General features: G+C 37.3%; 1 protein-coding gene and 1 pseudogene across 1 annotated transcript in view; one reads left to right on the forward strand and one right to left on the reverse strand.

Moving 5' to 3' along the window:
• Positions 1-56: 56 nt before the first annotated feature.
• Positions 57-23,509, forward strand: part of Foxj3 (forkhead box J3) — a 108,841-nt gene continuing 85,388 nt past the window's right edge. The window contains 2 exon segments of the mRNA XM_047552177.1: positions 57-244; positions 21,039-21,099. Of these exon segments, the coding sequence (XP_047408133.1) occupies positions 21,056-21,099 (44 nt within the window). The 5' untranslated portion in view covers positions 57-244; positions 21,039-21,055.
• LOC124964222 (S-phase kinase-associated protein 1-like) lies at positions 14,714-15,729 on the reverse strand (annotated as a pseudogene).

The following is a 23,509-nucleotide window of genomic DNA, read 5'->3' on the forward strand; positions in this document are numbered from 1 at the left end:
TGGGCTGGTGGCGCAGCGACGTCGCGGGAGGCGGGGGCGGCGGGGGCGACAGGGGGAGCGGGTCGGGAAGTAGTTCCGGGTGCGCGGCCCCGGATGTTGGCTGCTCCCGCTGCTGCCGCCGCTCTCGGCGCTGCTCGGGGCCTCGGCCGCTCGCACCAGGCGCAGTTGGGACCTTTCCTGGGGGGCGGAGACGCACGTAGCGGCCGGGGGCTCGGCCGGGCCGTCCCGGCCTGCGCAGCCTGAGGTGAGTGCCCGCCACCGGGGCGGCGGGCGAGGAGGCGGGGCCGGGGCATCTCCCGCGACGGAGGCAGGGGCTGCCCTCCGCGAGACGCCCTGTCCCTTCTCAGCCGCCGCGCGCTGCGCGGTGGGCGGTGGGAGGGCCAGGGGGCCTGAGCTCGGGCTGGGGCCTGGCGGGCGTCGAGGACTGGGTCCCTCCCTCCCCCGCGGCGCTTCTCAGCTGCTGCTGCCCCTCAGCTGGGAAGCGGCGGCTCCGCGCCTCCCGCCCCTCCCCCAGGTGGGGCCCGGGGGAGCCGGACGTGAATCCCGGGGGGCGCGGAGTCCGAGGACAGCGACATTCTCCTTCCCTCCGTGACCTGCGTTCTAGCTTGGGCTGGTCCCGGATCCTGGCGCTATGTGGCTGTTTCCCTTCAAGCTCGGGGGCGCTTTTCGGCCAGAAAGGCGGGGAATATCTGGCGCACGGCGGGTGCCCTTCGGGGTGAGGAGGCCGGTGCAAGGGGCCTTGGTTCCCGCCCATCCCGTCGCTGTGTCCTTTGCTGGCAATAGGGCAAAGGCAGCCGTTCCATGCGGACGTGTTGCTGTCCTGTGTGTGTTGCATCCTGCCCACGTGGTAGGGTGTCCCGTGCCCCCCACCCCCTCCAGTTTTGCAGCTGGTGAAGAGGGAGATTAACGGGATGATTTTCTCTATGTGATTTTCTCCGGCTGGCATGGAAGGTGTTAAGGTCAGTTTGCTGCCCTGGGGCCGACTGTTGTTTAGATGGAAGAATCAAGAGTTGTACTCTCTGAAATTGAGATCAATAGGGGATATACCAGGGTTAGTTTCATTGGCATCATTTCTTTCTACTGCTTAATCCCCCATAGAGAATTAACGCTTGGTATTGATACATTGAGGTGTATAGTTTTCATTTCTCTGTTCTGCTTTTTGTGCATTTTGTTGGCAAAGGTTTTTCTATTCTATATTGCTGTAGTGTATGTCTGTGTTGTTCCTAGCTGAATTCCTCAAATCAGTAGAGCCAAGGAGTTAGATTGGTGGGCATCTTTTATGTCTTTTTCTGATGTTACTTTATTCTTTTGCTTATTATTGAAAATGTGTGCAAGTCATATGGGAGTAATATGTGCGTGTGTGTATACATATATATATGTGTATACACACACGCTCATATATAATATATATACACGTATGTATATCTTGTTGTAAGGCAGCACTAGATAGTTCCCCCGTTCGTGGAAGCTCTTTTATTTCACTTTGCTTCTCTATTGAGTACTGTTAGACTCTAGTCTTTTGACATAGTTTTGAAACAGGTGCTTTGCGTGTCCCCCCCCCCCCCTTTCCTTCATGTCTTTCCCAGGTTAAGGTTTCCATCTTACCATGTTTTTGCTCTATGAGAGGACAGATTGCTGTCTCTACAGAGAAGAGACCACAGTAGCAGTGAGAGAAACCTTTTATTCCTTCAAGGCCTTAGCGCATAGTTATAGAAAAATCAATAACCTCCCCATTTTTTTTTTTCCTGATCAGGTAGGATTGATTGAACTTTTTAATTTCTTAGGTAAATCTGAGGATTTCTCTTTTTTGCTTTTGTGTCAGAGTTGAGGTGAATCTCGTTCTTGGTTTTGTGCTGCTGGAGATGATCCTGGGGAGTTACTCATGCCTTTATTAGGTGTTTTTTGGATGAGGCCAGGGCATGTTTATTTTGGCTCTTTTTAGTTCTTAAGTTTGGGTGAAATAAAATATCTTACTGTTTTGAAGTCACTCTTTTAGGTACCAAAATGGCCATGATTTTCTTATTTGTTTTCCACATGGTGCAGTCTTTTTGGGTACTTTTTCGATACTGCTTTTTTCCCTTTAATCTGGTGCAATTGTTAGTATATTCTCCTATGTAGACTAAAATATTTAAATACAGATTCTATCGAATTTCACTATGCTAAGTATGGGTGGAGAATAGAAAATAGAAAATGTCATTTGGATACATTCTGAGGCATCTATATATATTTTTAAGCAAGTCAGCATTTGTTTACTTCTGCAAAGTACTGTGTTGCCTATGTGTGAAGTAGTTGGTATTAAAAGACACACAAAATAAAATATGGGTCTCTTCAAAAGCTTCAACCTCTGTTGCAAGAGGAACAAAGTTGTCCTTTTGTTGGAGAAACAGCATGTACCTCATTTATAATCAAACAACATCCAACTCTTGTTTGGAATAAAAGTATAACCAAGGTCAAAGGTATTTGTGACTTGAGAAAGGAATTTCCAAAGGGGAAGAGGTGTATCCCAAGAGATTGAAGGCACATGTGCAAAGGTGGAGAAGTGGAAATTTACAGACATACCAAGAGACTCAACTGGTGAATAAATAAGTGAGTTGAGGATTTGTTGTGGTCGTATTGGGGAAGGATCTTTCAAGGATAGAGGGTTCTAAGGAGTGATAGTAAGATGATTCATACTGTTCCTGAGGAAGGCTTTTGTGTCTGCTGAGTGTTCTGAGAGTGGGGAAACTGACTAGAATGCTCTCGGAGAATTTTAGGAATAAGGTGATGAAGGTCTGATATGAGATAGTGGTTGTGAGAATAAAATAATAGTCAACATTTATTTATTGAATACTTACTGAGTGCCAACCGTCATTCTATGTGCTCTTCATCTCTTTGTGTTTATCATAAGGTCTTATAATCATGAAGGAACTTTGGGAAACTTACTTAACCTTGTGCATTTAATCATTAGCAAATGTGAGTAGTCAGAGATGAAGTATAGATTTTGCAGTGACATGGCTATATTCAGTGGTAAAACTCATGTGAATAAACGAGTGTTGAGAGGAAACTAGTAGAGTAGAAAAAGAGCTTTGAGGTTTGGAATTTTGGGTAATGTAATAGACTCATAAGTAAAGAAAGCATTCTCAGAAGAACCAGGAAGTATATGAGTGCCCCAGAAGCCAAGGAAAGGAAGATTTTCTACAAGATAGGGTAGAAGTATGGCATGGAGTCTCGAAGTTCAGAAACAGTAACAGTGACCATAATGAAAAGACTATCAAATTAGACCAGAACGAGGTAGTTTTGTGACCTTAGGATTTTGAAGGGAAGAATAGCTAGATGCCACATTTGTTTTTCACAGGATCTGTAGAGATGTTACAGTCTGTGGTAATTTTAATGTTTTTTCCTAATGCTTCCTCCAGTCTCATTCTTGTTCACAAAACAGAGCTATTCAAATATCAGAAAATTCATTTTTTATTCATAAAAAAGAGAAACTAGTGTTCTAAAGACAGCTGTTTTAGCAGTTCTTAAAGTTTTTGTCATATTCTTTTTAAAAACAGCTTTATTGAGATATAATTCACACAGTTTAATTCACTCATTTAAAGTATACAGTTCAGTGTTTTTTAGTGTATTCACAGAGTAGTGCAACTGTAACCAAAATAATTCTTCAGATATTTCAAAAATAAACCACGTACCCATTATCAGTCACTGTACATTTCCCCAGCCTCCCAGTTCAAGGCAGCCACTATACTTGCCATCTGTATAGATTTGCCTATTCTGAACATTTCCTATAAAGAAAATCATACTATTTCATATCATAAGATCTTTCGTGTCTGGCTTCTTTCACTTAGCCTTTGGTTCAAGAGTCATTCATGTTGTAATTGTTATCAGTATTTCATTCCTTTTTATTGTCAAATAATATTCCCTTAGATGGATATACTACATTTTTATCCATTCATTAGTTGATAGACATTTGGGTTGCGACTTGTTTAGACCCTTCCCTGTCTTCATCTGATCTTCACCTTACCAGTCCCTTCCATGGCTTTTCTTTTAGATTATAACCTCTGCTGTGCATTTTGCTAGACATTAGGGATATAAAGATGAGTCCAAGACATGGCCCTTGAACATTGATATAGAGCTTTAATAGTTTGCATATATTTTCTTGTGCATTATCTCTTTCGATCTCAACAACACCCCGCAGTATAGGAAACAGCAATTTGAAGTTTAGGATGACACATATAAATCAGTGATGGATCAAATAGGTTTTCTTAGTTTGTGTCTGTGCTGCTTCCACGACTCTGCTGCTGTTACTTAAAGGATTCCCATGTAAATTCCTGAAGACAGACTGGGAAATTCACTTACTTGGGGAATCACTTACTTTTAATGATTAATATTTGGTACTTTAAATCACAGTTTACCACATTTTGTTGCTTGTTTGCCCTGTGTGTTAAGACAAATCATTTTGGTTATGCCGCTGCCCCCTTTTTGGTACTGGAAATTGAACCCACGACCTCAACACACTTAGCAGCATTCCTCAGCCCCCTTTTTAAATTTTTATTTTGAGATAGGCTCTCCCTAAATTGCCCAGACTGACCTTGATCCTTGCTGGGATTACAGGGACATGCACTGTGCCTGGCTATTTCTGCCTTTTAGACCCTTAATTACGGTTAATGTGATGATGATAATAGTGGTAGTTAGGATAATAATAGCTAACATTTGTTGAGGCCTTATTCGCATAAAGGTGTTCTAAGTACTTTGCAATTATTATTTAAGCCTCACAACTCCTCAAAGGTAGATTTTATTATTATCAAAGTTTTACAGATGAGGAAATGGAAACAGAGAGGTTAAGTAACTTACCTAAGGGTTCTTAGCTAGGAATGGAAAGAGCTAGGATTTGAACCTCTGCAGTCTATTTTCCAAACTCAGTAGCTCTTAATCACTACACTGTTCTGTTTACTCGTTATGAATTAAACAGAGGGTAATATTTCAAGTAAGGGCATGAATGTAGTTGGAGAAGCAGTTAAACAGCAAAGTTAACCTGGCATTGCATCCACATATTTTAAAAATACATACCTAACACTGTAGTGTACGGAGATACATGTTGTTTAGACATTTTGTTTGACCCTGCTAATAGTTTCTCGGCTCAGAAATTATATTAGTTCCACTGCTTTTCACTGTTGACTTTTGTTAGTTGTTTAGTTTTCCACATTGCCACTATTCAGAAACCTTGGCTTCAGACAGCTAAAACTCCCTTTACCTCTCTTTTCAGCTTTCCTTTAACTGTGATTTTTGTTTTCCATTTTGAACACTTAGCTTTTCAGTTTTAGAGGAAGATACTCTTTACCTCTTTTACCCCCAACCTCAAAAAATACCACACTAGCATTTTATAACAACTGCCAAAAATTTTGACCATCTTAACTGGCATAACTGGATTTTAGTGCACAAATAAGAACCAAAGCACCGTGTTTTGGTTAAAAAGATTGACTTACACTGAAATTGGAAAAGGCATCTGCTATACAGGATTTTTGATTTAATAGAATTTGTTATAACCAGATCAGCAAAGCATTATTACTGTGGGCCATCTGTTGGGATATGGAAATAGCTTTGTTACATGGAACCAGATGTTGTACTTATTTATAACAATGGCATTCTATTTATTTTAAGTAACCTTTTGTAATTAGGTACCTTTGACTGCTGTTCTACTTGACATATGTATCAGCTGATAACCTGAGAATGTGATGTCTTTCAAAGCGATTGTTCTGGTGGATTAGAACAAAACAAATGAAACACAAAGCAAATGACTCAAGGTGTCAAACTTTAGTCCTATAACAAGATAAAATATAGGATAAATGTGGATATGTGATACGATAATTAGGACCCTATTTGATTACTTTGACACTATTAATAGGCCTAGTTTCTAATAATTTTTAGTTAATTTTGGTTGCTTTAAAAATTTTAAATCTAAAATGATTTTATTTTGGTCTAATTGGACCTATATAAACACTGTGCTGTCTGTCTTATTTCCCATCATCCCTGGATGAAGTAGTCTGTAATAGGCTCAAATTTATGAAATGCATTAAGAGGAAATCTTTTTGATACATAGTCTTAGGGAATTTTTAGATTCTCTGCAATGGACCATGTTATCTATTTTTTGGGGGGGCGAGGGACTATCGGGGATTAACTCAGGGACACTTGGCCACTGAGCCACATCCCCAGCCCTGTTTTGTATTTTATTTAGAGACAGGGTCTCATTGAGTTGCTTAGTACTTGGCTCTTGCAAAGGCTGGCTTTGAACTCTCGATCCTCCTTTCTCAGCTTCCCAAGCCTCTGGTATTGCATCTGTGTGCCACCGTGCCCGGCATATTTTTCGTTATCTTCAAATCATGTAGAGAGGGTCATGGATGCCATTGAAGAGTTGATCAACTTCTTCGTGGTGACCCTGTATCTGTCCAGTCACCTGAATTTCAGCACAAGTTTTTACCTGGAGTACAAAGCTAAAAGTTGTAATTAAATTCTGCCTAGATAAGAGTCCTGCTCAGTGGCATAGTGGTATCAAGATAATTAAGTTGATTTTCTGGTTGTTGAAAGAGTTTGGTGCCAGTGTAACCTTACTACAAACCTCAAAAGTAAGTTGGAATTAGCATTTCTGAGACTGAGACCTGATCTTACTTCAGCACCATTAATAGGACAGGTTTCTGACCATTACTGTGAAATTTGTGAGAGAAATGGATGAGGGGGAAAGACTGCTAGAAGTCAATAACAGTTTCAAATTCTCTTTGCTTACAGTTGGGGTTGGGTGACAGTGTAATATGGTGGAACTAGGTTATTGTTAAGATCCTAGAGTTTGGTTAATGGGTATATGGGTATTTATTAAATTATCAAAAGTAACCTTAAAAAGTTTCTGTGGCTTTGTTGTAAACTTTGGGAAATTAATTATAGCCACAGCAGTCAAATATGTAGCTGTAAAGAGAGGGTTGACCTTTTTTTTTCCTTCGGTGCTGGGGATTGAACCCAGGGTCTTGTGCTTGCAAGGCAAGCACTCTACCAACTGAGCTATATCCCCAGCCCCTGACCATTTTGAATAAAGATTAGTAGACTGTCATGACAGGAGGTGAATGATATATGGCATCAGTTTCTGATGATGTGGTTCTGTCTGTAAATGTGTGATACCCTGTATATAGAGTAGACAGGTAAAATGTGTCATAGATTGATGGTTTTGTCTCAACACATGGATAGCAGTCACCATCAGACATGCTGTCTTTGCATATCAGAGGAAATCATGTTTTACATAATTTATTACAGGGTATGTGTGTTTTTGAAACATATCCACCTCATATTTGGATGGTGTTTTTTCAAAAGCATATTTCCTCTGATCTGTTGGATTTGGGGACCTTATAGTAGCACTGCAATACAGATCAGGAAAATAATATTCTATTGACAAGTGTAGAAAATGAGGTATAAACTAAGACTTATTTAGTGTCGCTCAGTTATTTAGTAGTAGAACAGACACTAGAATCCAAACCCTGCATTCTGCTTCTAGTCTTGTATTCTTAGTTGAAATATGACAAAGTTTTAATGAGGAATAGACTTTAGGTTTTTGAGATAAAGAGGAAAGATTAATGATACCCCAAAAGAGCAAGAAAACTTGGAGCAGACCATATGGTAATAACAAACCCAGGGGACAGAAAACCAGGGGGGGGCAACTTTCTCTTGTGAAATTTAGGTTTATTTCTTGATATTAGAAACATATTTACTTGAATCTGCATTCTCTGTTTTTAGAATTCTGGAGAGGATGGTGGGGAATCAGAATAGAAACTTTAAAGGATTGCTCAATAGTAGATTTGGTCTTATTTTATGGAAATACATGTCTATGAAATTTAGATCTTGAGAAATTATACTTGGAACATGGTTCTACTGAGGGAGCCTGGGTTATGCCAGTGTGAGATCTGTTGTTGCTTTGCCTGGTGGAGGGAAGACTGACAGTACATGAAGAAGTTATAACTGAATAGAAAAAAAGAGTGGGAGGAAAGCATAACTGAGTAATTTAAATTTTCTCCTTTGATCTTGTCTCTACAGTGAGCCTATTTTACTTTTTACAATAAGAAAACAAGTGATTTTTATGGCTCAGATAATAGTTTGGAAAAATGTGTATCTTTGAACTTGAAGAGCAGTTTAAACACCTCATGCCCTCAGAGCGTTTTGCTTTCTTTTGGTTCTGAGGATCAAACCCAGGGGGGCTTAACCACATCCCCAGCCCTTTTTAATATTTTATTTAGACACAGGGTCTTGCTGATAGGGCCTTGCTAAGTTGCTGAGGTTGACTTTGAACCCGGGATCCTCCTGCCTTAGTCTCTGGGCCACTGGGATTATATGTGTGCGCCACCACGCCCAGCTCCGTTTAGAGAGGTTCTTGCTTCATTGCTTCGGACCTAACTTTGAACTCATGATCCTCCCTGCTTCAGCCTCCCAGGTCTTTGGGAATAGCACTGTGCCCAGTGAGTGTTTTGCTTTCTTAGTAGTTAATCGAATGGGTCAAGTTGTAAGTGTGTTAAGTATATGCTTTTCTTTGCATTAGAATTTGGTTATTTTAGGAGATTAATTTTAGTCCCTCAGGAGCACCCAAGACCTTAGGTTTACCTATAGTAATTATTATTAACCTAAAATTAACACTCTAGTTTGTAATGAAAACTAGACTTAAGGATCTACTTATCTGCTTCCATTCCTTGTCAGGTTTCTTTTTTCTTTTTTTTGGTACCAGGGGTACTTAACCTCTGAGCCACATCCCCAGCCCTTTTTATATTTTATTTAGAGACTGAGTCTTGCTAAGTTGCTTAGGGCCTTTGCTGAGTTGCTGAGGCTATCTTTGAACTCACGATCCTCCTACCTCAGCTTCTCTACCCTCTGGGAATATAGGTATGTGTCACCATGCCTGGCCTTCCATGGCAGGTCTCTAATAAGAAAAAATAAATTGTTAGTCTTTTTTTAAAAATACTGTTTTCAATGCAGGGACATTGTGCTCATTCATTTCTCTCATTTGCTTGATCATTTTGCTTGCTGCTGTGTCCTTCCTGAGCACTGTATTAAGTACTAGGGACACAAGTGAGAAGCAAGATCCCAGCCAGCAAAGACCACAGTTTTTAATTTGGGAGAGACATCACAGAGATAGCCTTGAAATATGGAGGTATTCTGGGATTTCTTCTGTTTACTAGTTTTTAACTTGATAGGCATTCTGAATGACTTGTTTGCTTTTTTGGAGAACTTAATGCATTTGGGGGTTTGAATAGGTAACTTTAAGAGGAGCTGATGGTTTTTTGACTGTAAAATATTGAAGATCATTGACCTAAAAAATTTCTTCATCTAAGAAGCAGATCTTATTGAGGTATATGACGTGGGCACTCTGATTTATATCTCCTTTGCTTTGGGAGCATAAGAAATCTCATATACACTATTCTAGGATAGAGACAGTGTTCTTTTTTCTTCTTATGCTCTCTATAGTCTTACTGCTTGATGAGAGGGGACATGTTCTGAGAAATGTATTGTTAGGTGATTTCATCATTGTGGGAACATCAGAGTATGCTTAAATAAACTAAGATGGCTATGATGTCACTAGATGATATGGGGCCCATTTCCCATCATATATATGAAATGTTATGTGGTGTGTGACTGTACTAACTGCATGACACATAGTAGGCATCATTGTGTATTCATCATGCTATCATAATCATCATAAATGAAAGGACATTTCATGTGTAATCTTAATTTTAAGAATTTTAATATTGCTACAAGTAGCTTGTATCAATAGTTACCTTTAATCTAGTATGAAGAGATACACAGTAGTTCCTAGAATCTTAAATTAATTCTTCATTCAAGCCAGTCAGGTAGCCCACTAAAACACTGACAGAGATTGGGCTACTCTTAGAACACCAGTAGTCACTGATACCAGTGAAACATAGCCTGTTTCTTTTTACCTCTGATTGAGACAACATTTGCTTCTAATAACTTCATATCTCTCTCTCTCTCTCTCTCTCTCTCTCTCTCTGGTGGAACAATAGAGACCTAGCTTTCCTTCTTTCATAAGATAACTTTTCAAATATTTAAAGATGATTATTCTTTCTGCAAATATTTTGAATACCTGGGCATTGCAAGATACTGCCTTCAGCATTGTGAAAATTTCAAAAGTAAAATGTTTGCAAGGAATGGGTACAGATAAAGAGCCGTGGATTTGCTGAGAAGAGTATTTTGCTTATGATGATCAAGAAAGCTTCATGGAGGAGACAGTGTTTGAATTAAGATTAGAGATGGTGCATTTTAAGCCGAGCGTAATCATACTTAAGAGATGCAAGTTAGAGAAGTACATAGAGACCCAGGTTGGTTGTTTCTCAAACTATACTCTAGGGTATTTAAAATGCTTGTTGTATCCTCAGCATGTGGAGGAGTGTTTGCCAAATAATTGGGACTCCATAAATATTTGTTGAATGAATAAATTGTCACGTTTGGGAAATACTGAACATCCTTTTCTTGGACATTCATAAAGAATTTTAGAATATTGAACACTTTGATAAGTCTTTTAGAGAAAAAAAGTCTATCTCACTTATTTGAATGCCCTTTAACAACTCTTGAAATTCTCTGGAAAATATTATGATGGGTCTAAATGGTAGAAGAGAGATGGAAGGCTGTAAAGTGTTTTCTTCTTTGAGCTAAACACACCCACTTTGTTCAGTCATTCTACTTGCTAATTTGTATCCCTGCAAGCATTCTAGTTTGTAAGTGTTGTTAACATATGGTGCTCAAAACAGAGCATAGTACTCCAATGTGAACTAACCAGTGTGGAGTGCGTGGGACTATTACCCTCCTTGATCTGGATACTGTTCTTCTAGTGAAGCTTAAGCCTGTATTTTGTTTCTTTTTTAGCAGCTGAGTCACTACTTTGGCTCATATTCAGTTCTCATATTAATTTACAAGAAGTTCTTTGAGTAGATTCAGAGAGATTTCCTATTAGTAGAGCTAACAAATGAATGCCATTTTCTTCTGATTGAGCCTAGGCTGTTTTCTCAGAAGTACTAGTCATTCTTAGCTTCCTGAAATCTGAGAAAGAATTAATTGTACAATGTAGAGTTGAACAAGTAACACCTAAAGACTTCCCTGTTGGGTATAGTCAAAGTATATGAAATCCCCCTTTACACATCATTGAGATTCAGCATTTTCCACATGTGCCTCAAATATCTTTTTCCCCCTTTTTGCTATTTTAAAGAAAATTGTAGACACTATCTTTTAACCTTATATCAATATGTATCTCTAAAAATATATTTTCTTATGTAACCACATGCCATCATTAGATCTAACAAAATTTACAGTATTTCTTAGATATCATCTAAGAGCCAGTTCATGATCAAATTCCTGATTGTTTAAAAACGTTTGGGTTTTAATTGAATCAAATTTCAGGAAGGCCCATATATTACATTTGGTTATGTTTCTCAAATCTCTTTTATCCTAACCATAGTTGCCCTCTCCTCTTACTTTTTGCTGTAATTTGACTCTTTCCACTCATTTAGTCTTTTATGTCTTTATTTGCACTGAATTCTGTTACAATTCCTTTTGAAATATGTATCAGATTTTTTTTCCCTTTACATCAACTCAGCAAGCGTTTTGGAGTATTTTTTACATGCAGAACATACGCTAGGGAGCTGAGGTTTTGATTCAGTGGTAGAGGGCTTGCCTAGCACATGTAAGGCACTGGTTTCGATCTCCAGCATCACATAAAAAGTAAATAAATAAAATAAAGGTATTGTGTTCATCTACAACTAAAAATATATTTTTAAAAAAGAACATGTGCTTGTTATTCTGGGAGATAAGATGGTTAATTTGACATGTATTGGCTCACTAGGAGCAAGCATTCCAACTGTAGAGACAGATGCATATTCAAACAATACAAAGTGGATTGTTTACCCTCCAGTGGGTCATGTCTTGATGGCTTCCCATTTTTCTCCCTGGAAAATACTGCTGGTGGATACTTCTTAATGTATCATTTTAATCTGTACTGATCAGGAATCCATAATTGATTCTCTGAATTATGGTTTTGGCCTCTCAGTGTTCCCACTGTCTCCTATTACCCTCCTCAAGTGGAACTAAAAGCAAGTTTGTATTATCATGTAGCATTTTCATTCTCCAACAAGATTATAAACCTCTTGAGAGCAGAAATCATGTTTTCTTTTTCTGTATAGTTCTGGCAACTTAATAAGAACATTTGGAGAGTCCTGGTTCATATACCAGGCCTATTCTGACTCCCCGAGTTATCTGGAGTTTCTTTCAGTTAAAAGGAAATAATCTAGATCTGACTTGCATTCCTAAAGTCTCCTTAAAAAGAGCCATTCAGTGGTCTGAGTCAGGGATGACAAGATAACATGGTTTGCATGTTACTTCTTCTCCATTGTCTTGGCTGTGACAACTATTAATTTCTGGTTGTATGTAGACATAACCTTCTCAAGTACTTCAGGCAGCCATTATTGATTGAGCATGATTGTCAAATGATATGAAACCTTTCTGCCTAAACCAATATTTCCTGTATTAACTGGTGTGTCGGAATCACTTGAGGTAACTTTTTTTTTCGGGTGGTACTGGAGCTTGAACAGGGGTACTCTACCACTGAGCTACATCTCCAGCCCTTTTTATTTTGAGATGGGTCTTACTAGGAACTTCTGCCTGTGGCCTCAGCCATCTGAGTCACTGCAGTTATAGGTGTGTGTTACTGAGCCAGGCTGGGGCAACTTTTAATTAATAAATTTCCTGGGTTTGTCCCAGATCCTAAATCAGGATTTCTAGGAATAGGATAGAAATGATTCTTGTGAAATCAGCAGTGGTTCTTATACTGATTTTGGGAACAGGCAGGTATATTTATTTTGTTAAACAACTCTACTAGTAGAGACTACAGCAATCTCTCTCTCTCTCTCTCTCTCTCTCTCTCTCTCTCTCTCTCTCTCTCTCTTTTTTTTTTGCAATACAGCATTTTCTTCCTCTGACAACCAGGAAGTTCTAATAGGTTCAATTTACTTTTTAGGGGTATGGTTAGGATCTCTTGCTTTGAATTACACCAGGCAAAGCACATGAATCAAATGCCCAAGATAAAGATACAGGATCCAGAGAAGTGGCATCTTGCTTTTCTAAATATAACTGAGCTCAGATTTAAAGCCTCAAAACACTTCAGCCATCTGAAAGCTTGTTTTGTTTTTGTTTAGTGAGTACTTTAAAAGTTGTTTAAAATGGAAGAGTTTAACATTTTTGGAATGGATATTCTTTTGGACTTTCACATCTTCTATAAAAATGATTTAAACATACAGTTTAAAATATAGATTTAATTTCACATACATTTGTCAGATTTTCCATAAAAATAAATTATAAATTGGGGGGGAAAGGTTCTTTATTAGACCTCATGATTTGATTTTGGGCCCGGATATTGTGGTTAAGTTATTGGGCAAAGTATGAAGACTGAAGCTTCAGGATTATCCAGTGAGTTAATGACAGACCCAGAAATAGAATCCTGTGTTATTTGCTTGGGTTATGATTTGGTTTGAAGAGAGTGGCCTGTGATCTGTTTACATAAATTGCAGGAAGTAAGGTTTGGGGTTTGGAAGAAGGCTCAATGCGGTGATGTTTGGCCAGGAATCTCCCCTTCCCCCACATTTGCCACCTGTTTCTTGATACTAGCTTTAAACTATGGAGGGAAAAGAGGCAAGTTAGTTTGCTCTTAACACTTCTTACTCTTAAACATAAACCTAAAAAGTGGAAGCTGATTGTTGATTAGCATCCTTTTTTCCATCTTCCATTTGTCTCTTCCTGGCACTGGTCGTGTTTTAGGAGCGGGATTAAACCTAATGAGTTGATTTTTAGATAGCAATAGAGTGATTTTGTTTAGAATTTTTTCAGATATATGAATCTTATTATGAATTGTACATGTATCTTTGTTAAACATATTCAGTGAGTAAATAGTATGGTTTGGAAATAGTAGAGGCTACCAGAAAACAGACTCTACTGAATGGCTCAAGGGACTATCAGTTTGAAAATAATTGCTAATTTTAGAGTTGCTTTCTGGCAAAGTCTTTACTTTTCCTTTCCCCTTCGTGTTCCAGCTTTGGGGCTTGGGAATGAATCTTGTGGCACTAATGAGAGAACAGGCAGGAACCTGATAAATAAGAATGCTTCTGTGTGGTGGTTCTGAACTTATTTTTTCTAACAGCTTTGTTGAGATGTATTTCACATACCATACAGTTACCTATTTAAATTGTAAAATTCAGTATTTTTTAAAAATATATTCACAGGATTGTGCAACCATTACTACAATCTAATTTTAGAATATTTTCCTCTCCTCTAATAGAAACCCCATACTCCCTAGCAGTGAATCCCTATTCACTTTTTATTTCTCCTCCTCCTCTGCTGACCCTAAGAAACTATTTAATTTAAATCCAGCCTCATCTGCAGTCTAATTACTAATATAAATTAGTCTGTTATGGACATTTGATGTAAATGGAATCACACAATTTGTAGTGTTTTGTTTCTTTCACTTAGCATAATGTTTTCGAGGGTCACATGTGTTGTAGCACAGATCATTCTTTTTTAATTGTCATAGTATTCCATTGCATAAATACAACACATTTATCTATCCGTCAGTTGATGGGCATTTGGATTCTTTCCATTTTTTTGCTCTTATGAATTAATGCTGCTGTGAACATTCTTGTTCAGGCTTGTATTACTTCTTTTCACACCACTAGTTCTCTTTGTGTACCTGGGATTTCTCCTCTAAAATAGAATTTTTGATGTTGAAGTTTTCCTCTCTATCATATTGGCAAAAGTCTTAACGTGTAACATCCAGCAAACCTTTGATGTCTTAAGTAGTTTGCAGCCAGAATCAATTAAAAAAGCGTCCTTTGGTCAACTTTCAGGAATTCTTGGTCCAAAAAGGGGATATTATCTTTTCACTTTTGTTTATTCTCGTCATCCTCAGGAAGAGGAGAGTCATCCTTGTGATGGGTACACCGCTGAATGACATTTAAAAATATTGCTGCATTAACATTTGGTAGAGTAAGTGATTCATCATCTCCTTCATTATCCATTCCCAAATCTTCCTACATGGTCTTCATAGTTACAGATTAGCAGTTTCTACTTCTATTTCTAATCTCTCTCCATCAGAACTGTACAACTTAATTGAAGGTATGGCGTTTGGTCTGAGGAAGACAGCTGACCAGAGGCTGAGGGGAGTAGGATGGTGTCTGCCTAGAAGAGAAAGGTGGAGGACAAAGCCATACAGCTTTTCCTGACATCTTAATCTATGTGTTTCTGACTGATTGGCTTTGTTGCACTTTCCATTTCCTTTCACTTCATGTAGTTCGTGGCTTAACTTTTCTCTTACTCTTGATTCTTAACCCTCTTGCAGTCTAAGTTTTACCCTTACTATTCCACAAAACCCACTCTCTGTGGTAGTGTAACTGTCTTAAAAACTAGTATTCTTTTTTCAGTTTATATCCATCGTGATATGTACTTTATAAAGCCTTTTAGATCACTTGCTGCTGTCAGAAGTACAATTTTCTCAAGCCTGATTATTTCTTAAAATAAATTCCTCAATTTGACCTCTCTTCTAATATTCCCATGATGGATTCTCACAAATTTAAGTTGTCTGAAAGCAGATGACTTCTTAGCTCAAGCTGCACCATTGCTTTCAGGTTTAGCTAGTGTAGCTGGGATGGGCAACTCATTGCTGCTACTCATGCATCAGAATTCTTTTCTTGTACCACTTTTTCTGGTAGATTTCTTTTATTCTGGCTGATTAAAGCACAGGTTATTTCCATGGCTGCTTTAATGATTATCTGTGACTAATGATATAAAAATTATGTTAAAATAATCTTTATCAAAGAGGTTGTTCTTTCATGGATCTTAGTGAGTTATATACTTTTAAAATCTTTTGAAAGAAAGGGCTCAATTCAGAAGTTTCCAAAAGAAGGAATAGTCTTTTGACCTCTAGGGCAGTGGTGTTTTTTTTTTTTTTTTTTTTTTTTTCAACAAACTCTTCTCACCTTTGATATTATGCTGATATTTTCTCAGTTACTATTATAGTACCTGAGGCATGAAGTTTTCTTTTTTTAGAGCAGAGGAAAGTAAGCCTCAGAGAGGTTAACAATATATCTGAAGTCACACAGAAACTGTTGAAATTCCAGGGTTGGTCTTTAGATTTAAAAGTCATCACTGTTTTAATTTTATTGTAAATTATAAAGCATTATATCTCTGGATGGGAGAGATGAGAGCCCTTTTAAGAATTACTTGGGAACTTTTTGAAAATAGTCCAGTTTCATCTCCTGCCCCCCAAATAATGCATTATTATACAACTGTTTGTTATAACAGCTGCTTCCTAAATCTGTATACTTCGTAACTTAGTTTAATATACTTTTGATTTAAAGGAATTCTACATTCTTCTGTTGGTAATGAAATATAGTGCAGTATAGCATGTATTGGAGCATACTTGTTACTGGATGACTAACTTTAAAAAAAAATTTTGTTGTTTTTAGATATACATGACAGTAAGGTGTATTTTTTTCATTTTATACATACATGGGGGTATAACCCATTACAATTTCAGTCCCACTTATGGTTGATATGATGTGGAGTTACACTGGTTGTGTATTCATATATGATCATAGGAAAGTAATGTTCAATTCATTCTACTGTCTTTCCTATTCCCATTCCCCCTTTCTTCCCTTCATTCCCCTTCGTCTAATCCAGTGAACTTCTATACTTCTGTTCCCTACCCTCCCTTGTTTTGGGTTAGCATCCACATTTCAGAGAGAACATTCCACCTTTGGTTTTTTGGGTCTAGCTTGTTTAACTTAGCATGATACTGGATGACTGACTTTTACTGCCCTTAATTCTGTGCCATTCTGTGCAAACTTTCATGATGTATAGTGATTTTGAAGGGATTTGGAGAAAATGCTACTAAAACTATATTAGTTGTGGATGTAATTGAATAAGTTAATATGATCAGCTGAAGGTGGTGCCACAGAGACTTGAGTTTGTAGCTTGGAGGATACTAATGAGATATACTGACTTTGGTGTGAACCTTAACCTTTTATGAGATTTTAATGTTGCTGGTCAGTTGCCTTTTAAGGAGAAAGATTGACATGTTTGTTTTTCTTTACTCAGCAAGTTTGAGACTCAGGATGCCGTTTAGAGACAGTAAATCTAGATGAAAAATGGAAAAATCTGAAACTAAGGCATTCAGGCTAGAGGGGATTAGAAAGATCTAGATTAACCAGGATCTGGAATTAGTAGTAAATGGTAATTGATTCTAAGGGGTATGATGTTTTGGGGAGCTCAGTGTATAAGATCACTTTTACTTGATTGTTTCTTTCCTTTGCTGTGAAGAAGCTTTTTAGTTTGATACCATCCCATTTATTGAGTCTTTATTTTACTTCTTGTGCTTTAGGAGTCTTGTTAAGGAACTCAGTTCTAGACTGACCTGATGGAGAGTTGGGCCTTCTTTTTCTTCTGGTAGGTACAGAGCCACCACTGGTGCCTAGGTCCTTGATTCACTTTGAGTTGAGTTTTGTGCAGGGTGAGAGATAGAGGTCTAATTTCATCTTACTACGTATGGATTTCCAGTTCCCAGTACCATTTGTTGAAGAGACTTATCTTTTCTCCAGTGTATGTTTATGGTGCCCTTGTCTAGTATGAGATAACTGTATTTATGTGGGTTTGTTTTTGTGTCTTCTATTCTGTTATTCATGTCGTTTTGGTGCCAATATCATGCCATTTTTGTTACTGTAGGTCGGTAGTATAATTTAAGGTCTGGTATTGTGATGCCTCCTGCTTCACTTTTCTCGCTAAGGATTGCTTTGGTTATTCTGTGTCTTTTTATTTTTCCAAGTGAATTTCATGAGAGCTTTCTCTACTTCTATGAAGAATGTCATTGAAATTTTAACAGGAATTGCATTAAACCTTACAGTGCTCTTGGTAATATGGACATTTTGACAGTATTAATTCTGCCTATTCAAGAATGTAGGAGATCTTTCCATCTAGCAGAAGGTTTTCAAGGTTCGTCTGTGTTGTAGTAGGTAATAGTACTTCTTTCTTTTTTGTGGCTGAATAAGATTGTATTGATATTATATAGATAACCTACATTTATTCATTCATCATTTGATGGTCATTTGGGTTATACCACCTTTTGGTTATTATGAATAGCCAAATATTGCGTATTTATGCAAGTTTTTGTATTAACATGTGAATTGTCCTGTACGTGTGTATGTGTATGCATTCCTGTAAGTAGAATTGCTGAGTCTTATGGTAACTCTGTTCATAACTTTTGATTGAGTTGACTTTTTTAAAAAAACAAAAACAAGAAAAATGTGCCAGAGATCAAACTCAGGGCCTGTATTTGCTAGGCAAGTGCTCTACCACTGAGCTGTATCTGTGCTTCCCCTTTTCCCCCTTTTTATTTTCAAGTACTGGGAAATGAGCCCGTTCAGTGCTTAAACACTGAATGACATTCCCAGCTCTTTTTTTATTTTTTATTTTGAGATAATATCTTGCTCAGTTGCTTAGGGCCTGAGTTGAACTTGTGACTCTCCTTCCTCAGCCTCCTGAGTCTCTGGGAGACTATGTGCCATCACATCTGGTTCCTTTTGTTTTTGATAAAACTGATATTGTAGAATGTGACTTAGATTTAATAGCCAAATGATTTAGCTAACTTCACAGCCTCTTATCCTCACCTGCTTATGGGATAGCCTACCCTAGAGGATGTTTTGTGTCAGCAGAGCAAATATACCGAAATCACAGTCTTATAGAATCCTGAATGGAAAGGGAAAAGGAGACTGACTCCTGCGTGTTCATGTCTTTTAAGTTAGTTATGCCCACTTACCATAATACATACCTCTTTGGGTAAGAGTAGTCTAATAGGCCAAGAGTGTTTAGAGAAGTTCATTCTTATGGAAACCAAGAGTTGAAAATGGGTGTTCTGCTCTAACAAAGGGAAAAAAAATGTCAAGAACCCCAACAAAACAAAACAAAACAAAACAAAACAAAACAAAACAAAACAAAACAAAAAGAGAGAGAGAGAGAAAGAAAAAGAAACCTGAAAGCCATTCTTAGATGAAAAGGCTGTTATGTTTTATCAGGATAGGAAGTATATCAGGGAAGATGATGAATTTCGTTTTAAATAAATTTAGTGTTTTCAAGAGGGAATGCTATATAGATTTACGTTTGGAGATCAGGAGGTTCATCCCTATTTGAGATGAAAGATTAATCTGCATGTAGGCAATTAAAATACAGGCCAAGGCAAATCACCTATAAAGTAAAACAGTAGAGAAAGGTTTGTAGTAATTTCTATACCTGGAATCTTTTTGATTTTGAATATACTAACTTGTGTTTCTTCTGTATCTTGCTGTGTGTGACTCATTCCTGAATTTTGTGAGTTTTGTTTGTGAGTTCATTTATTCACATTTATTTTGGAATCCTACTTGTGGGAATTATTCTAGGCTACAGCAAGGGTGAGTTTCCCTAGAATCTGCATTTGATTTGGTGGGGGATACACCTATTCTACAGTTGCCCTAAACTACCTTTAAAACCAAAAATCTAGAGGAGGTTTAACTTGGGATTGTTAACTATCAGGGAGATACCACTACGTTGCTGTAGTAGCCCCATCATCTTGCCAGCACTTAGTGCCAGGGGTACAAAAGCAGCATTCTTCGAAGTTTTCTTGGGTAAGACTTGAACTTTGAAGACTTGAAGACTTTGCTTCTTATACCTGGCCCCAAGAGGTCTTAGAATTGCAGGTTAGAATTCAAAAGGTATGACAGAGGTGAAAGAAACTGGTTTTAGTACTCTGTATACCTTCCTAGTTTTCCTCTTTCTCAATTTTTGACTTCAGCTCATACCTTTTCTCTGTCAGGCTTTTGATTCCCTTTTAAAGTTTTTAAAAATATGTTCTCCAGCTACTTGGTTGTTTTCAGTGGATATATTGACCAGTCCATCCATCTTGTCATTCTAGCAGAAATAGAAATGTATCATCTGTCTCTCTTAAGAGTATACAGGGACAACTAGTTGCTGGGAATTTATTCAGTCTCAAAAGCAAAGGTTATGAATTTAGAACAATATCCAGTGTTCTGTTTGATCCACATAGTATGTAGACAACAAAAATCAAGATATTTCAAATAAGATTTTGAATTTCTTCCTTTGAAAAATTGGAAGTTCTTAAAATATTGTATCCAACATATTCTTGCCTAGCAACATTTGGCTAGAACTGGGAGTAGCAGCTAATCCCTTCTTATTAAACATGCTCTTTTTAATTGCTCATAGTCTCTACCTCTTGTCCAGTGTATGCATATGTATACAGTTAAACCAATTCCAACAAACCCACAGTGATAAATAAAGATGCGTAGGTGGTATTATCTCTTAAGTTTTAGGTGAAGTAACTGAGGTTCATTGAAGTTGTAGAAATTCTTCAAGTCTCAATAGGTTACAGTTAGAATTTAAACCTAGAACTTATTTAAAACTCCTGTTCCAGTGCTACTCTTTTTTTTGTTGTTGTTGTTTAAATTAAAGCAATGGAACTATTACTTCAGATGATGTCTTAGTGAAGTTCAGTATATAAAACCAATAATGGTAGCACTGCTTTCATCGAAGAGTAGATCTGTGTATTTGGGGGAGTACAATTAATGTAGTAGTAGAGACCTGCATGCTCAACTCTATGATGCTTTTAGGTACCCTCTGGAATGCCTAGGATTCCTAAACAGTTTGGACACACACTCTTTAGTCTATAAACATAACTATTTGTTAAATTTTATGAGGAGGCTTTTGCATGTCACAGTTTGAGTATGTTTATTGCTGTTACATTTCTGGTATGTGTGTCTTCCTCAGTGTAATCCTTCTTATCTATAACATTTTTCATTCATGTGGTTTTGTATTCTGATAATGACGATTCTTTTAGTCTTTTATTTCTTTTTTCAGAATGTTTTAATTAGAATTGTAGTGTAATTTATAGTTTAACTTACTTTGGAACATGTAATAATTAACTCTTATTTACTTTTTAGATTCTCTTTGTGGCCAGATGGGTTTGTATGGACAGACTTGTCCATCTGTAACTTCATTAAGGTGAGTGCTCTTTTCTTTATTGGAACACCCAGTACTTTAAAAATTAGGCTGGTCAAGGCATAGTACAATGAATTTCAAGCTATGTCTCAGAATAAAATATTGTAGTTTGTTTTGTCAAGTCATGCAATTTGATGGAGTATAGACATATTTTTGCTCTCAGAGATTTTTTTGGTAATGAGATTTGTATCTCTTAATCTCCATTTAGCGAACTAAATGAATTTAGTAAATTGATGATCTTGTATGTAAAATGACATATTTTATACTTTTTAGTTGTTTCTTTTCTTTAAAAAACTAACCTTTCTACTCATTTAAATTAGCAGATAGTGAATTTTGACTAACTTCATTATAAATTAAATAAGACTCAAGACGCCAGTTTTAATTCTTTCTGAGGAGTGGTGCAAATATCTGAATTGCCATCATTCACAATCAGTAAAACAAGTAATATGTAAAAATGTAGGAATTAAGTTGCCACTAAGTAGTTTTAGATTTTTTGAATTACCAAATTCTTTCTATAAATTAAAACTTTTGTGAAATTCATGGATAAAGCAGACAAATATGGGACTCTTTTGCTTGTGTAGACATTCATGTTCTGTCATAGTAGCCTCTGAAGTACTGAGACACTGAAAAATAACCTAGACCTATTATGCTAATTGAAATCTTACAGATTGAATGTGAAGTGTTGATGATAGCACCTGTTATCATCCATGTGGTATTGCCTGTTAGTTCCATGTGGTATTGCCAAAGTCAGCTGTATTATTTATTCATTTAGCATATTGAGCACCTAATACCTAATTAGCCACTATCCTAACATAACAGTTAAAAATCATATATTCATGGAGTATGCATCCTGGTGAAGGTATAATTAAAAAAAATAAGAAGAATCTGCTAGGTAGTGAAAGTAATAAGGGCTAAGAAGAAAATTGAAATGGAGAATGGGAATAAGACATATAGGGTATATGTTACTGAAACAGGTTAGCCAGAGAAAGCTTCACTGAAAAGGTAACATTTGAATGAAGGGCCAAGTAACGGAATGAGCTGTATACTGGTACGTGGATGATGAACATTCTGGGCAAAGGAAATCCAGGAAGTGCTAAGGCAGAAGTCTGCTCTCTGTGTTTGAGGAACATTGAGGAGGCCAGTGTGCCTGGAACAGCCTAAGTGATGAAGAGTTGAAATTGTCCTAATATGGAGGCAGGAGGAGAGAGAGGAGGGATATAAAATTACTAGAACCATGAATATAAAGTCAAGGAATCCTTAAATTTGAAGGAGAGTCTGGTGTCCTAGAATTCCACAAAAGAAAAATGAGCAGTGAAATTGTCCTTTAATTTTTATGTACTTGAATTTTCAGCAGGTAAAGACCATTATCCTCTTCCTGAGAAGGTAAACTTTATGCCATTATGGCATTTCTTTCCATGAGAATGCATTTTTTTTTTTTATCTTACAATGTTGATTCCTTCTCTACTTAACTCACCCTCTGCCACCTATATAGCTCTGAAAAGAATTAAAAAAAAAAACAAAACACTGTCTAAAACTGCTCTAGAACTAATTTGACAGTGTTGATTTCTCCTTATTATGATGGGAGGAGTCTTTTTACCCTCTTTTTGAATATTTAAAACTTTTGATAATATTACATCAGGACATTTTGTAAACTTCAATCTTCCACTAACTAAATTTCCTTAAAGATATTTTAGTAGTGGAGTATGCTGAAACAATCCTGTTTTAAGGCCATTGACTGAAAATTTAAATCCTTTATCTGAGTATTTATGTTTAGGTTGAGCCTGTGTATGGCATTGGTTGAGGAATAATATATGACTGACTTCTTTGCTCGATAAAATTGTAGAACTGGAAAGGTCGATAGAAGAGATACTATGAGTTATTTTGTAATTTGCTCTTTGTGCTGCAATTCCTATGCACAATATTGTACAATTAGAATTATTGGCACTTAATTGATAAACCAAGAAACCCAATACTGTGTGAATCATAGTATTTTGTATCCTTAGGTATGTCTTTCATTTCTGTAATATTCTATATGGTTCATCTCTGAAGCAGAAAATTCCATTCTTAGATGTATGTATAGAAGACTATTGTCATTTGTTTTTCTAGGTGGAAGCCAATATTGGTTTGAGATAAGAGGGAAAAAAAGACTTTTTTTTTTTTTTGGCAGTAGAAGCGAGTAAAACAGGATAACTTAAAACCACAATAAATGCTAATCTACTTTCCCCACAATTGCCAGAAGTGCTTCCCCTCCACCAGCTGTACTACCCAAATAAGAGAACCAGAACTCTTAAAAGTAAATCATACCCTCTGAAAAATACTGCTTGTTTGCCTTACCTCTCTTGTGTATACTTCTGTGTATATGTTTATGAATACTACTTGTTTTATCTATGAAGTAGCCAGCCTCAAGACAGGA

This window comes from Sciurus carolinensis, chromosome 1 (assembly GCF_902686445.1).
Source record: "Sciurus carolinensis chromosome 1, mSciCar1.2, whole genome shotgun sequence".
Taxonomy (NCBI): Eukaryota; Metazoa; Chordata; class Mammalia; order Rodentia; family Sciuridae; genus Sciurus; species Sciurus carolinensis.